General features: G+C 37.4%; 1 protein-coding gene across 2 annotated transcripts in view; it reads right to left on the bottom strand.

The window, feature by feature from the left end:
* LOC108739521 overlaps window positions 1-12,025 on the bottom strand; it is a 250,548-nt gene that overhangs the window by 4,207 nt on the left and 234,316 nt on the right. For both annotated transcript variants that reach the window (XM_018473447.2, XM_018473446.2), the window contains exon 4: window positions 8,276-8,447. In XM_018473447.2, coding sequence (XP_018328949.1) covers window positions 8,276-8,447 — 172 coding nt within the window. The remainder of the gene's footprint in view (window positions 1-8,275; window positions 8,448-12,025) is intronic.

Genomic DNA, 12,025 nt, shown 5'->3' with positions numbered 1-12,025 from the left:
AAACAAACAATACAAGAGTTTTCATTCTAAGAAATCATATAGTAAAATACAAGATTAACAAAACACAACAATTGATTAAATTTAGTTTTTCATTTCCAACACTCTCCCTAAAAACTAAATCTATCTCTAACATTTAACAAAACGATTTATTAAAGTACTGCCTTCAACTAAACCAATTTTAGATCGCAAAAATTCAAATCTAGATTTAGCCAAAGACTTCGTCATTATATCTGCTAATTGATTTTCAGTTGTAATATACATAACATCAAACTCACCCTTTTCATACATATCTCGTATAAAATGATATCTGACATCAATATGCTTTGTGCGCTTATGATACATGGGGTTCTTGATTAATCCTATCGCACTTTTATTATCTATACACATTACCGTACCTTTAAATTTCGATTCACTTACGCCGATTTCCGCTAAAATACGCACTTGCCACACGAGATCTTTAGCAGCAGCCGCCGCACTCACGTATTCTGCCTCGGTTGTTGACAGAGCAACACACTGTTGTTTTCGGCTTTGCCATGTCACCGCCGCACCATTTAGTTTGCAAATCACCCCCGTAGTTGATTTTCGATTCTCTGCGTCACCCGCGAAATCCGCGTCACAAAACACTTCCAATTTTTCATTCGTATGATAAAACAACCCAATATTTTGTGTACCGTTGAGGTAGCGCAAAATACGCTTTACTAACCGACAATGTGCTTGGGTTGGTTTCTCTAATGCCCGTGAAGCAATATTGACCGCGTATCCGATATCTGGTCTTGTTATAACTTCCAGAAACATAAGATTTCCGACAATCTCACGATACGGAAAACATTCTTCATTCACAGGAGATTCACTTGCACTCCACCCCGTTTCAATTGGAGTAGATATAGGATTAGAATCTGCCATTCCATATCTCGCTAGTACCTTCTTTACGTAATTAGCTTGACTGATAAAAATCGAACCATCATTTAACTTATTGATTTCCATTCCGACAAAGTTTTTCACATTTTCTGTAATTTTCGTTTCGAACGTACATTTCAATTTGTTTAAGAACTCATCAGCCTCTTCTGCGCTTGTTGACGCTATTAGCCCGTCATCCACGTATAATAACAACAGTAACCTTCCATTATTATTCACTCTAATGTAGAGACAAGGATCAGCCGAGCTCTCCCTAAATTCGCAACCCTTTAGAAAATCGGTAAACCGCTTATTCCAACATCTTGGACTCTGTTTCAATCCATATAGGCTTTTTAAAAGTTTACACACGCGGGTCGAACCATCTTCAAAGCCTTCTGGTTGTTTCATATAGACCAGCTCTTCTATATCACCGTATAAAAATGCCGTCTTTATATCGAATTGACGCAAATGCAAGTTTTCAGATGCACAAACACTTAGTACAGTCCGCACCGTTTCATATCTAACCACTGGGCTAAATGTTTCCGCGTAATCTACACCTGCATGCTGTAAACAACCCCTTATTACTAATCGTGCCTTGTAGCGATCAATCGTGCCATCGTTTTTATATTTTACACGATAAACCCAACGATTATCTATTACTTTTTGCTCGCCCGGTTTGTCGACCAAAGTCCAAGTGTTATTCTTCAGTAGCGAATCCATCTCTTCATTCATGGCTTCTTTCCATTGTTCACATTGCTGTGATGACATAGCCTCTTTGAAATTTGAGGGCTCATCTACCATAAGGGCGACTGGCACTCCATAAAAATCAGGCCTCTTTAATTTTCTTCTATCTCGCAGTTCCATATCACTTTCCTTTTTAGGACTGTTTTCAAGATGTGTGTCATTCTTGGTATTGGTTGGTTCGTGGTCGGAGTTCTCGAACACATCTTCTTCAATTTTCTCAGAATTTTCAGTGCTGTTATTTATTTGTATACTAGTCGGTGACACTATTTCTTTTTTAAAGATGACGTCTCGACTAACAATCACGTCGCGTTGTTCTGGTACCCAGACACGATATCCTTGCACGTTTTCTAAGTACCCCATTAGATAACCCCTGTATGACTTTTTGTCCAACTTGCGTCTCCTCTCCTTCGGAATGTGGACAAAACACTCCGTGCCGAAGACTTTCAGATGTTGAATATCCGCCCGTTTTCCACACCATAATTCCATTGGAGTTTGTCCTGGTATCCGTGTAGATCCCGTACGATTCAAAATGTACACAGCGGTATTCATGGCCTCAGCCCACAAGAAATTCGGAAGATTTTTGCCCGAATACAACATCGACCTCGCCGCTTCGACAATTGTACGATTTTCCCTCTCGACAACACCATTTTGCTCGGGTGTGTAGGGTACAGTCACCGAATGTTTTATTCCTTTATTTGTTAAATATGATGTCACGTCTTTATTAACAAACTCTTTTCCACCATCGCTTTGGACTTCCTTCACTTTTTCGTTAAACTGTGTCTCTATTTCATTTAGGAACTGTTTAAGTTTTTCTACCACTTCAGATTTTTCTCTAATGAAGTATATAACTCTATATTTACTATAATCATCTTTGAATAGTAAATAGTATCGTTTCTGACCCAGCGATTTGACATGCATTGGCCCACACACATCCATATGGATCAATTCACGTGGTTTGTTTGTTCGTGCTTCTCTGCGATTTCCTATACTCTGCCGGTGATTCTTGCCGAAAGCGCACCCATCACAAACATCATTATCGTAGGTCAGGTCCAGTCCAAACTGCTTCATTAACCCCTGCACATGTTTCTTACTTTGGTGTCCCAGCCTTTCATGCCATAACTGAATATTATCGACATTTGTTTTTGTGAAAACACATACATCCGCGCTCGCACCCTCGGCCGGTGGTTTTATTACACGCACAGCTAGCCGATAAAGACTTTCAGCTTCTACGCCCATCGCCACTACTTTCCCGTCGCGCAAAAACATGCAGTTTTCCCCGTTATTGTTTACTACAAAATCAACACCCTTTTTGGCTGCGACCTTCACTGAGAATAAATTGTGAGCTATCTTTGGTACATACAGAACATCGTGAAGAGTTCCCGATAACCAAACTCCGTTTGCGTAAGTTTCGACGTCAATTTTTCCAGTTCCCAGAGCCGCAATTGACTCTCCGTTACCGACGCGTATCATTACCGGTTCCGAAAAGTCTCTATATTCACAAAACCAGTCCCTTCGCTTGGTAATATGATTCGATGAGCCGGAATCAATTATCCATAAATCAGAACCCTTCACCAAATCGGTAATTCCAACAAATGCTTGTTTTTCGTTATGCATTTGTTTCTGTTGGTTCCCGGTTTCAGGACAGTTCTTCTGTAAATGTCTTTTCGAACCACACTTCGCGCAACCCGAACAATCTTTACGAAAATGACCCTTCTTCCCGCACGTGTAACACTTCATCACTTTCTTCTGTTGGGAATTCTTGTGTTGAAACTTTGTTTTAGACACCAACGCCGTCGTCATTTCTTCAACATCATCTTCTTGTTTTTGAAACCTCAACTCCTCCGTTATTAAACGAGTTGTTAAAACTTCAAGAGTCCTTTTCGTTTTGTCTGTTGAATCCCATGCACTATGGAAATGGTTAAATTTGGACGGTAGCACCGATAATATCCTGGACATCAGCATCGAATCCGGAATAGCACCTCCAAGCTTCTTCATCTTACTCGCCATTTGCTCTAGTTTTGAAATGTGCTCAGCTACCTTCATCGTAGAGTCCCATTTGAATTCAAAAAATTGTTTCTGAATCAAAGCCAGACTCTCGTCAGACTTTAAGTCATATACGCTATGTAGTTTTAGCCACATTTCCCTTGCATCTTCGCAATTCATCAACAGTCGTAACGGTTTTGGCTCCACTGTTGTCACAATGATTTTTCTTGCAACACGGTCGGACTTTGTCCATTTCTTTATCAACCGCTCGTAATCTTCATCTGTAGATGTAGGTTTAACGAAGGTACCATCACATACCTCCAGAGCATCCTCACTATCAAGCAACGTACTGATAACGAACTGCCACTGTTGCCAGTTGTCAGCATCGCGAAGTTTTTCAACCTTTGGCTTGTCTTCCATTTTTTCGCCAATGAGTGTACTACACGAAAGATACTAGTCACACCCCAAATAGCCCTTCAGTTTAATTGTAACACTCACTTGCGCCCTGGGCCCATAACCTGTTAAGATTTTTATTATCTTTATGTCTGTTACAATTCGACTGATCAAGAAAACACTTCTATTCTGCTGAACGTTTATTGAACGACTTAATATTCTTCAGTACCAAAAATGTTTCTTTATACATATCGATCTCGACCGGATACATAACTCATTCTCATAGACATAATTTTGTTCGCACTGCATGTATGCGATCGAGCGTCGCCGCCACAATAGTAAAACAAACAATACAAGAGTTTTCATTCTAAGAAATCATATAGTAAAATACAAGATTAACAAAACACAACAATTGATTAAATTTAGTTTTTCATTTCCAACAGTTTATAAGCCGAAAAGTGAACAAATATCCCCTTTTACATTCATTAGAATAGGTGTGTGTTTCTATAAGAGGAACATGAAAATCTACTCATGAACTTATCTTGTCGCACGGCTTTTAATTAATTCATTGAAAAGTTGAATTTATTATGATATTGTATTTCTTTGTATAAGCTTGTTATGTAATTCAGCGAAGGAAGTGAAACATAAAACTTGTTTTGTGTTTAATTCTCTTGACGCTACTTATTTAAAAGCATTACAAGGAATTGCTCTTTCTATTACATACGCATCGCTTCAATATGGCACAGTTTGCCTCTGTTTCTAATTGTAAACATTAAGTAGTCCATGGTTTGATTTTCTATAGGTCCAATTTAATACTGCGCTAAAGAGAATTCTTTGCCTAATAAATCAAAACGAAAATACGGGATAAACGTTGTTGTTGTTTTTAAATGTTTTCGGGTATTTTGGGCTTGAGCTTATTAACTTCTATAGTACAAGGTCTGTTCGAAAAGTATCGCAAATTATGTGTTTTTTCAAAAATTATTGATTTATTCATGGATATCTATTTAGTCCCCTTCCAAGTAATCCCTACCAGATATTATACACTTGTGCCAACGTTTTTCCCAATCCTCAAAGCACTTCAAAAAATCATTTTTTATGATCTTGTTTGGCTCTTTCTTCGATGTCGTCTTTACGACTTTTAGTTAATAATAGCTGTCAAAATGAGGTGTCAACTTTGACGTGTGATCTACAAATATTAATTTGCAAAAAAAAAGCGTTAAAACGGCCTTCCCCCGGATGTTTTCATGTAAGTTTTTCATAATTAGGCCATTTTACGTCGTTTCCAGCAAAAAAAAGTTGCATTTTCGAAAAAGCCACGATTCGGAAGTTTTACCTTTAATGTAGCGTAGCGTGGTCCTTTAACGGGCATCTTCAGTTTCGGGAACAAGAAAAAGCTAGATGGGCGCAGATATTAGTATCTTGTTTTTGGTTAAGCAATGATGTGCATGGTGCAAGAGCCAATTTTTGTTCTTCTCATTGAAGTTATAAGAATAAGTGTTTTATCTAAATTTGAAATCTGCTTAATAGTTTCAATACAAACAAAAAATTGTATCGTCGAATACGATGTACCTAATAGCAGATTTTTAATCAGTTTTGTCGCACAAACTGATAGTAAGTATATATGGCGCATTAAACCTGTTATATTTGCGAATTGGATTCGGCAGTATCAATTAAAATGATTGCAAATGTTTGCTTGTTTTACGTTTGTTTTGTTTGATTTTAAAAGGGCAGATGTGATTTAGAACAAAATTATATTATTAAATAATTTCATGAGCGTTTACATATAGGTACTATAAATAAATAAATAAATAGATTGCGGTTTTGGTGTTAGCCTTGATTAAATACAGGGAAAATGCCCATTTTTTGGTTTAATAGAGCAATTTAAACTTTGAGCGACCGAAATATTAAATTTAAGCAGATGGTTTTTGGGATTTCAGATCATGTTGTGATCATACGAATTAAACGTTTCGCCGGTTGCTGTTGGAATTTTCAATGACTAACTTTAAACAGTATAATCTTAGGAATGCTTTAGCATACGCTTTTATTTAGAAGCATTCCTGTTCTATTTTCTAACAACGGGGAAGCTTCCAACGTTAAAATTGTAGTTATTCTGTAAATGGGACAAGAGTTTCACATTTCAACAACGAGGATGTATAAAATACGAGTAGAATGTTACGATTTCTAGAATACACAATATTTCAAAAACTATTCATAAAAAGTAATGCACAGTTTGTACTAAATTGAAAGCGATTAAAATTCTGGATGAAATTGCGTAAAAACAACGGTCATTTTTATTAAAAAGAAAACATTAACGTTTATTGATACCAGATTAAAAAATCTAATGTAAACTGGTAGGTCAGATAGAAATAGTTCAAAATCTCCATTGGCTAACAATAGTCAAGAATTGGACAATTGTCGTTTAATCGAAATTTTAATTAATGATCATGAACCTTTTGGTGTGTTTGATGTGTTTAATAAATCAATACTGGGTCATACGTCTTAGGTCATAGTTCATGGTCCTTCGAGCCGGATTCGCATTAATCAATGCACTGTGTTTGTAGCAAGGGTTTTCTGTTGTTATCACATCCAGTGTAAATTGAAAAATTTCCACACCAATCAGCATCCATTTGTCCAGATAGGATATGATAGTGGTTGTGGTCATCGACAACGATACCATCGGTCAGGATTTGAACTGGTTATACCAGTGAATAAATAATTTGTTGAAACATTCTTTCTGCGTTTCCCTCTTTGTGTTCGTTGTTGAGGATATGGAAGAAAACATTACGGATACCGAGAAATTTTTGAGCGTGGAGCTTTTAAGCGCATTACCGAAAGTAAAAAAGTTCTAGCAAAATAAACGGTTTACGAACTTTTTCGAGTGGAAACGGAACGGTCCCTTCTTATTTTTACGAACTTTTCAGACGCTTTCGAACGACTTTAAATGCGTCTCTTATTCTAACAATCTAACAGCACAGAACGTCAAAAACCTGTCCGCTGCAGGCAGTCCCAGCCACTTCCTTCTACCCTTCTTCTTATTCGTCTCTTTATATCGTATGTACATTACAGTACGTAACGCGTATCTCTTTCTTCTTTCGTTACGAAACAACGCCACAGCTGAGCGACCAAATTTATATATTGCGGGATCAGAGGCAGAGTAAAATTTTGCAATTTTTAACAACTCGATGACTTTTATTACGAACAACTTTCAAACGAAGAGGGTAACAACATATAATACCGAGAAAATTTCCTTTACCGGCGACGAGTTATTGTGATTACTTTGGAAACAGTTGAGGTGTAAAAATTGAACTTTTCTGTATCCATTATTAAGTTTAGGAATTTAAAACGCAGCACTCATGAATAGGGTTGCCACCTTTTCAGGCTTTACATAAAGTATTTCTCGACTAAATGGTTCAAAAAAAAAGTACTCAGCATAAAAATAAAGTATTTTATTTGTTGTTTTTAAAAACATATNAGTTTTTATACACTCTTGCTTTTATTCCAGGTGAAGATTGTTCCATGGATTCGATTTTCTTCATGGTCACAAAGCCGTAAAACTTGTCTTCTTTTCTTTGAATTAAATCGTTTCTATATTGAATTAAACTAGCGTTCAGAAACATAGAAACATTCTCAAAAATATTGTATTGTGCAATATTATTGATGTAAAAATACTCTGAATTTCGAATAATCGCTTACAAAATTACGATGTTTACTTAAGGCCTTAAATAAAGTATTTTTGCGTACTTTATGTGTCTTGTAAAGTGTAACGTACGCACAGTCGAAATAGAGTAGAATACTTTATAATAAAGTACAGGTGGCAACCCTACTCATGAAGTAAATATGCAGGTGTTCTGTTGTTTCTAATCATAAGAAAAGTAAATTGAGTCCTTAAAAGTATCTGAAGGGATTACAGGAAATAAGAACAATTTTGTGGTACCTATAACTACTTAAGATATGACACTGGGTTTCCAGGTACGGGATACTCTGCACAGGATGCCTAATAAAAGACTTTCCATAATCCTATTTTGTTAAACATTGCTGAAGAAGCAAAACATGAATCTAAATAGATCTGTCTCTGTACCAACTACGCCTATTGGCTATTCTATTTCCTTCTGTGACATGAAAGGTTAGTTAAAAGTATATCAGAAATAGAAACAGGAGTAATGAGAGGAATTAGGTACTGTTGAAATTTCGTTAGGGATGTCAGATATTCCATTTAGAAGAAGAATAACAATAACGATAGTGATGATTAATAAATAATTACCTCGATTGATGGAGCAACGATGTGTCCGCCAGATGCGTGATGGTGCGTGGGCGTGGGACGGGGCATCACGTCGTGGAGGTCTTCGTAAATGACACCCGGAGCGTTGGGAGGATCACAGTTGTTTTGAGGCGATGTTTTACAAGGAAGGAAATTTTGTACTTTCCGTTTGTGCCTGCAACAAAGACAACCATTAATGTGATTGACAGTATCAAACAGGCGCATTAACGCTTGCTGCCTTCTCGAGCTCGCTCTCTTTCCCTTTTACAGAGGAGCCTAGTGGAGCGAGGGCTCAGGATCCGGAGTCATTCATCCATACAACGCCAACTACACTATGACCGACCGGAGTCGTTAACAAATGAGCTACGAATCGTTCAATCACAAAGGCAACGTGATTTGTACAATTCGGACGAATATGCAAACGTCAAGCATTCCCCTTCGACATATATCCAAGTCCACCACGATCGTCACGGAAATACAGGGTGCTTCAAAAAAATGTATACACACTTTGAACTTCCATAGAAAATTTATTTACCGTTCTACAAAGTTAAATTTCAGGAAAATAGAAAGCTGAAAGTCCAATGTAAATGAAACATAAATAACAAATGTTAATACTGTTCAAATTGGTGACCTACAGCATCAATACAATTCTGAGTACGAGTCACCACAGATTCTGTACATCGTATCAAAACGTGATACGTGAACCGGGATTTATGGGTAGCATCATTTGGTCGGATGAAGCCCAATTCAAACTTAATGGAACTGTCAATAGGCACAATTGTGTTTACTGGGGTGAAGAAAATCCTCACATTACAATTGAAAAAGCTGTAAATTTGCCTGGTGTAAATGTGTGGTGCGGTTTGTCTTCAAGGGGACTCATTGGACCTTTTCGATTTGAAGGCACTGTAACTGGTATTAATTACCTAACAATGCTTGCTGATTCCATATTTCCTGCCATTCGTGCATTATACGGTAATGATGATTTTTATTTTCAACAAGATGGTGCTCCGCCGCACTATCACAGGGACGTACGAGCTTACCTGGATCAAAATTTGTCGGGCCAGTGGATAGGACGCAGGGGGCCAATCGAGTTTCCAGCACGCTCTCCAGACCTTACACCACTGGATTTCTTCTTGTGGGGCACAGTAAAAGATGAGGTGTACAAACGTAAACCACGTAACCTAGACATTCTTTGGAATGAGATTCAAGCAGTGTGTAGAGAAATCTCATTGGACGTTTTGATACGATGTACAGAATCTGTGGTGACTCGTACTCAGAATTGTATTGATGCTGTAGGTCACCAATTTGAACAGTATTAACATTTGTTATTTATGTTTCATTTACATTGGACTTTCAGCTTTCTATTTTCCTGAAATTTAACTTTGTAGAACGGTAAATAAATTTTCTATGGAAGTTCAAAGTGTGTATACATTTTTTTGAAGCACCCTGTATATCACAGAAAGGGTGTGGATTCAATAAAAAAAAATCGAAACGAAAAGATGCTTTTATTATTTGTATTGTTGGCGCGAATCAAAGTTATTTTTACCTTATGGGGCTTTGAAACAAAATCAATAACTTTTAATTTTTTTCTTCTGTAGATGCTAACGATAAAATAGTACTTTTGAGTATAGTTTTAAACGTATTATTCTACAACAGTAGATATTTTAAGGTGTCATATTATGCACCTCGGTTCATTAAAAGCGGTAGAGTAGAAGTTGAGATATAACTTAATCTAATAACATCGACAAATTTGACATAACTGTATTATATATACAAGGGAGGGCTGAAAAGTTTGTAGGTTGACCCATATATGGCTCTACTAGTATCAAATTCAAATGACTTTTAGTTAGCCCTAACCTTCAAAAGACAGGCGTATAAATTTGACAGCTGTTGGACTATTAGTATCTGAGTTCATCATCATCATAAGGTCGTCGGTCCTAAGACTGGTTGGACACATACCTCTACTCTTTCCTATCCTGAGGTTACCCGTAAAGCTAGAATGGCCTCCCGCGTTCCTCTATTTCTTCTAAACTCAAATTGATCTTCCCCTAATAGTTCTTCCGCCCTTTTTTCCATCCTCCTTTGTACAATTCTAGTTAAGATTTTTGACGCATGGGAAGTTAAGCTAATTGTTCGAAATGTCTCGCACCTATCCGCGCCCCTCTTCTTAGGTAATATTACTACTACGTTCCGTTTATAATCCTCTGGGACTTTCCCCGTTTCGTACATGTGACTAACTAGCTTAAACATACGATCTCTAACCTCTTGTCCTGCATGTTTTAGAATTTCCCCCTGTATCCCATCTACAGCTGGCGCCTTATTATTCTTTATCCGAGTTATAGCATTTTTATTGAAAGAACTTTTGTTGTTTGAATAAGAAAGTGTTGGTTCACAAATCAACGAAATCGATGGAAAAAATCCATTAATTGGGCTTCGAATTGCTTCCGCATCCACCATACTCTCCAGATCTGGCCCCCAGCGACTTTTTTCTGTTCTCAGACCTCGAGAGGATGCTCGCTGGACAGAACTTTCGCGCCGATGAAGAGGTAATCGCCGAAACTGAAGCTTACTTTGACAAGTCGTATTATAAAAATGGTATCGAAAAATTGAATGAGCGCTATAATCGTTGTATCGCCCCCGAAGGGAACTATATTGAATAATAAAATCAAATTCTATAAAAAAAAAAAAATAATTATTTCAATGCTAGCCTACGAATTTTTCAGCCCGCCTGTTATGTAAGGAAATCCGCGGCTGATGCTTTTAAATAAGGAAAGAAAATGTTTTCTTAATTTCTTGAATGTTGTTATAAAAAGCGATCATAAAAACAAGAAAAAATTCACTTTAATTTATAAGAGTAAATTACTCTACATTTATAACTTATCTCATTCAGATGAAGAAGCTGTAAACGAATGTCATCTTATTACAGAGCACCTACCTTCTCAATTCCATACAATATAGTTAAAACTTTTCCGAGCATTAAAAAAAGCGAAGAAAAGCAATTCGTATTTCCGTTCTATTTAATAAAAAAGTTTTTTTTAGTTTTAAGAGTTTGAATTAGGTCTGCCCGAGTTGTGACGTTCTAGAACGTTCCCGAAATTTTCCAGTTCGCTTATTTTACATTTCCTAACTCTCTAGTTGACTGGCTAACGGAGTAATATCAGAATAGCAAAAGCTAGCAGTAAAGGAGATGAAAATACTACGGCTTTCACGGCCGATGTTATTATTTGAAGAGGGTTCGATAATGTGACTTGGTGCATGGACGTGGTCTACGATTGGCCTTTCTGCTTCGGTGAATAACCGGATACAGTTGTTTATCCACTGTTTTGTCAGTTGATGTGGCTGCAATCTTCAGGAACTAAGACGTATTAGAATCCTTCACTGAGCGGTCGTGTTGAGATTGGCAAACAAAGAAGGAGAAACGTTGGACTCACCGAAGAGGCGAGTCAATTCTGATGGACCATGGTCATCGTAATCGAATCATCACTACATAGTATAAAACAAAGTCGCTTTCCCGCTGTCTGTCCCTATGTATGCTTAAATCTTTAAAACTACGCAACGGATTTTGATGCGGTTTTTTTTAATAGATAGAGTGATTCAAGAGGAAGGTTTACGAGGGTGGATTGATAAGTTTCCGGCCTAACCAAGAGATGACGCCACTAGGCCTACCTTGAGGTGACATTCTATAGTACCATCCTTGGATAGCTTGTAGCTATAGTTTCAGCCCGATCTCCTTGCTAGTGTAGGTTTGACAGC

The sequence above is a fragment of the Agrilus planipennis genome, unplaced genomic scaffold (genome assembly GCF_000699045.2).
Source record: "Agrilus planipennis isolate EAB-ADULT unplaced genomic scaffold, Apla_2.0 scaffold34, whole genome shotgun sequence".
Classification (NCBI taxonomy): Eukaryota; Metazoa; Arthropoda; class Insecta; order Coleoptera; family Buprestidae; genus Agrilus; species Agrilus planipennis.
This window is presented reverse-complemented; position numbering and strand designations above follow the sequence as displayed.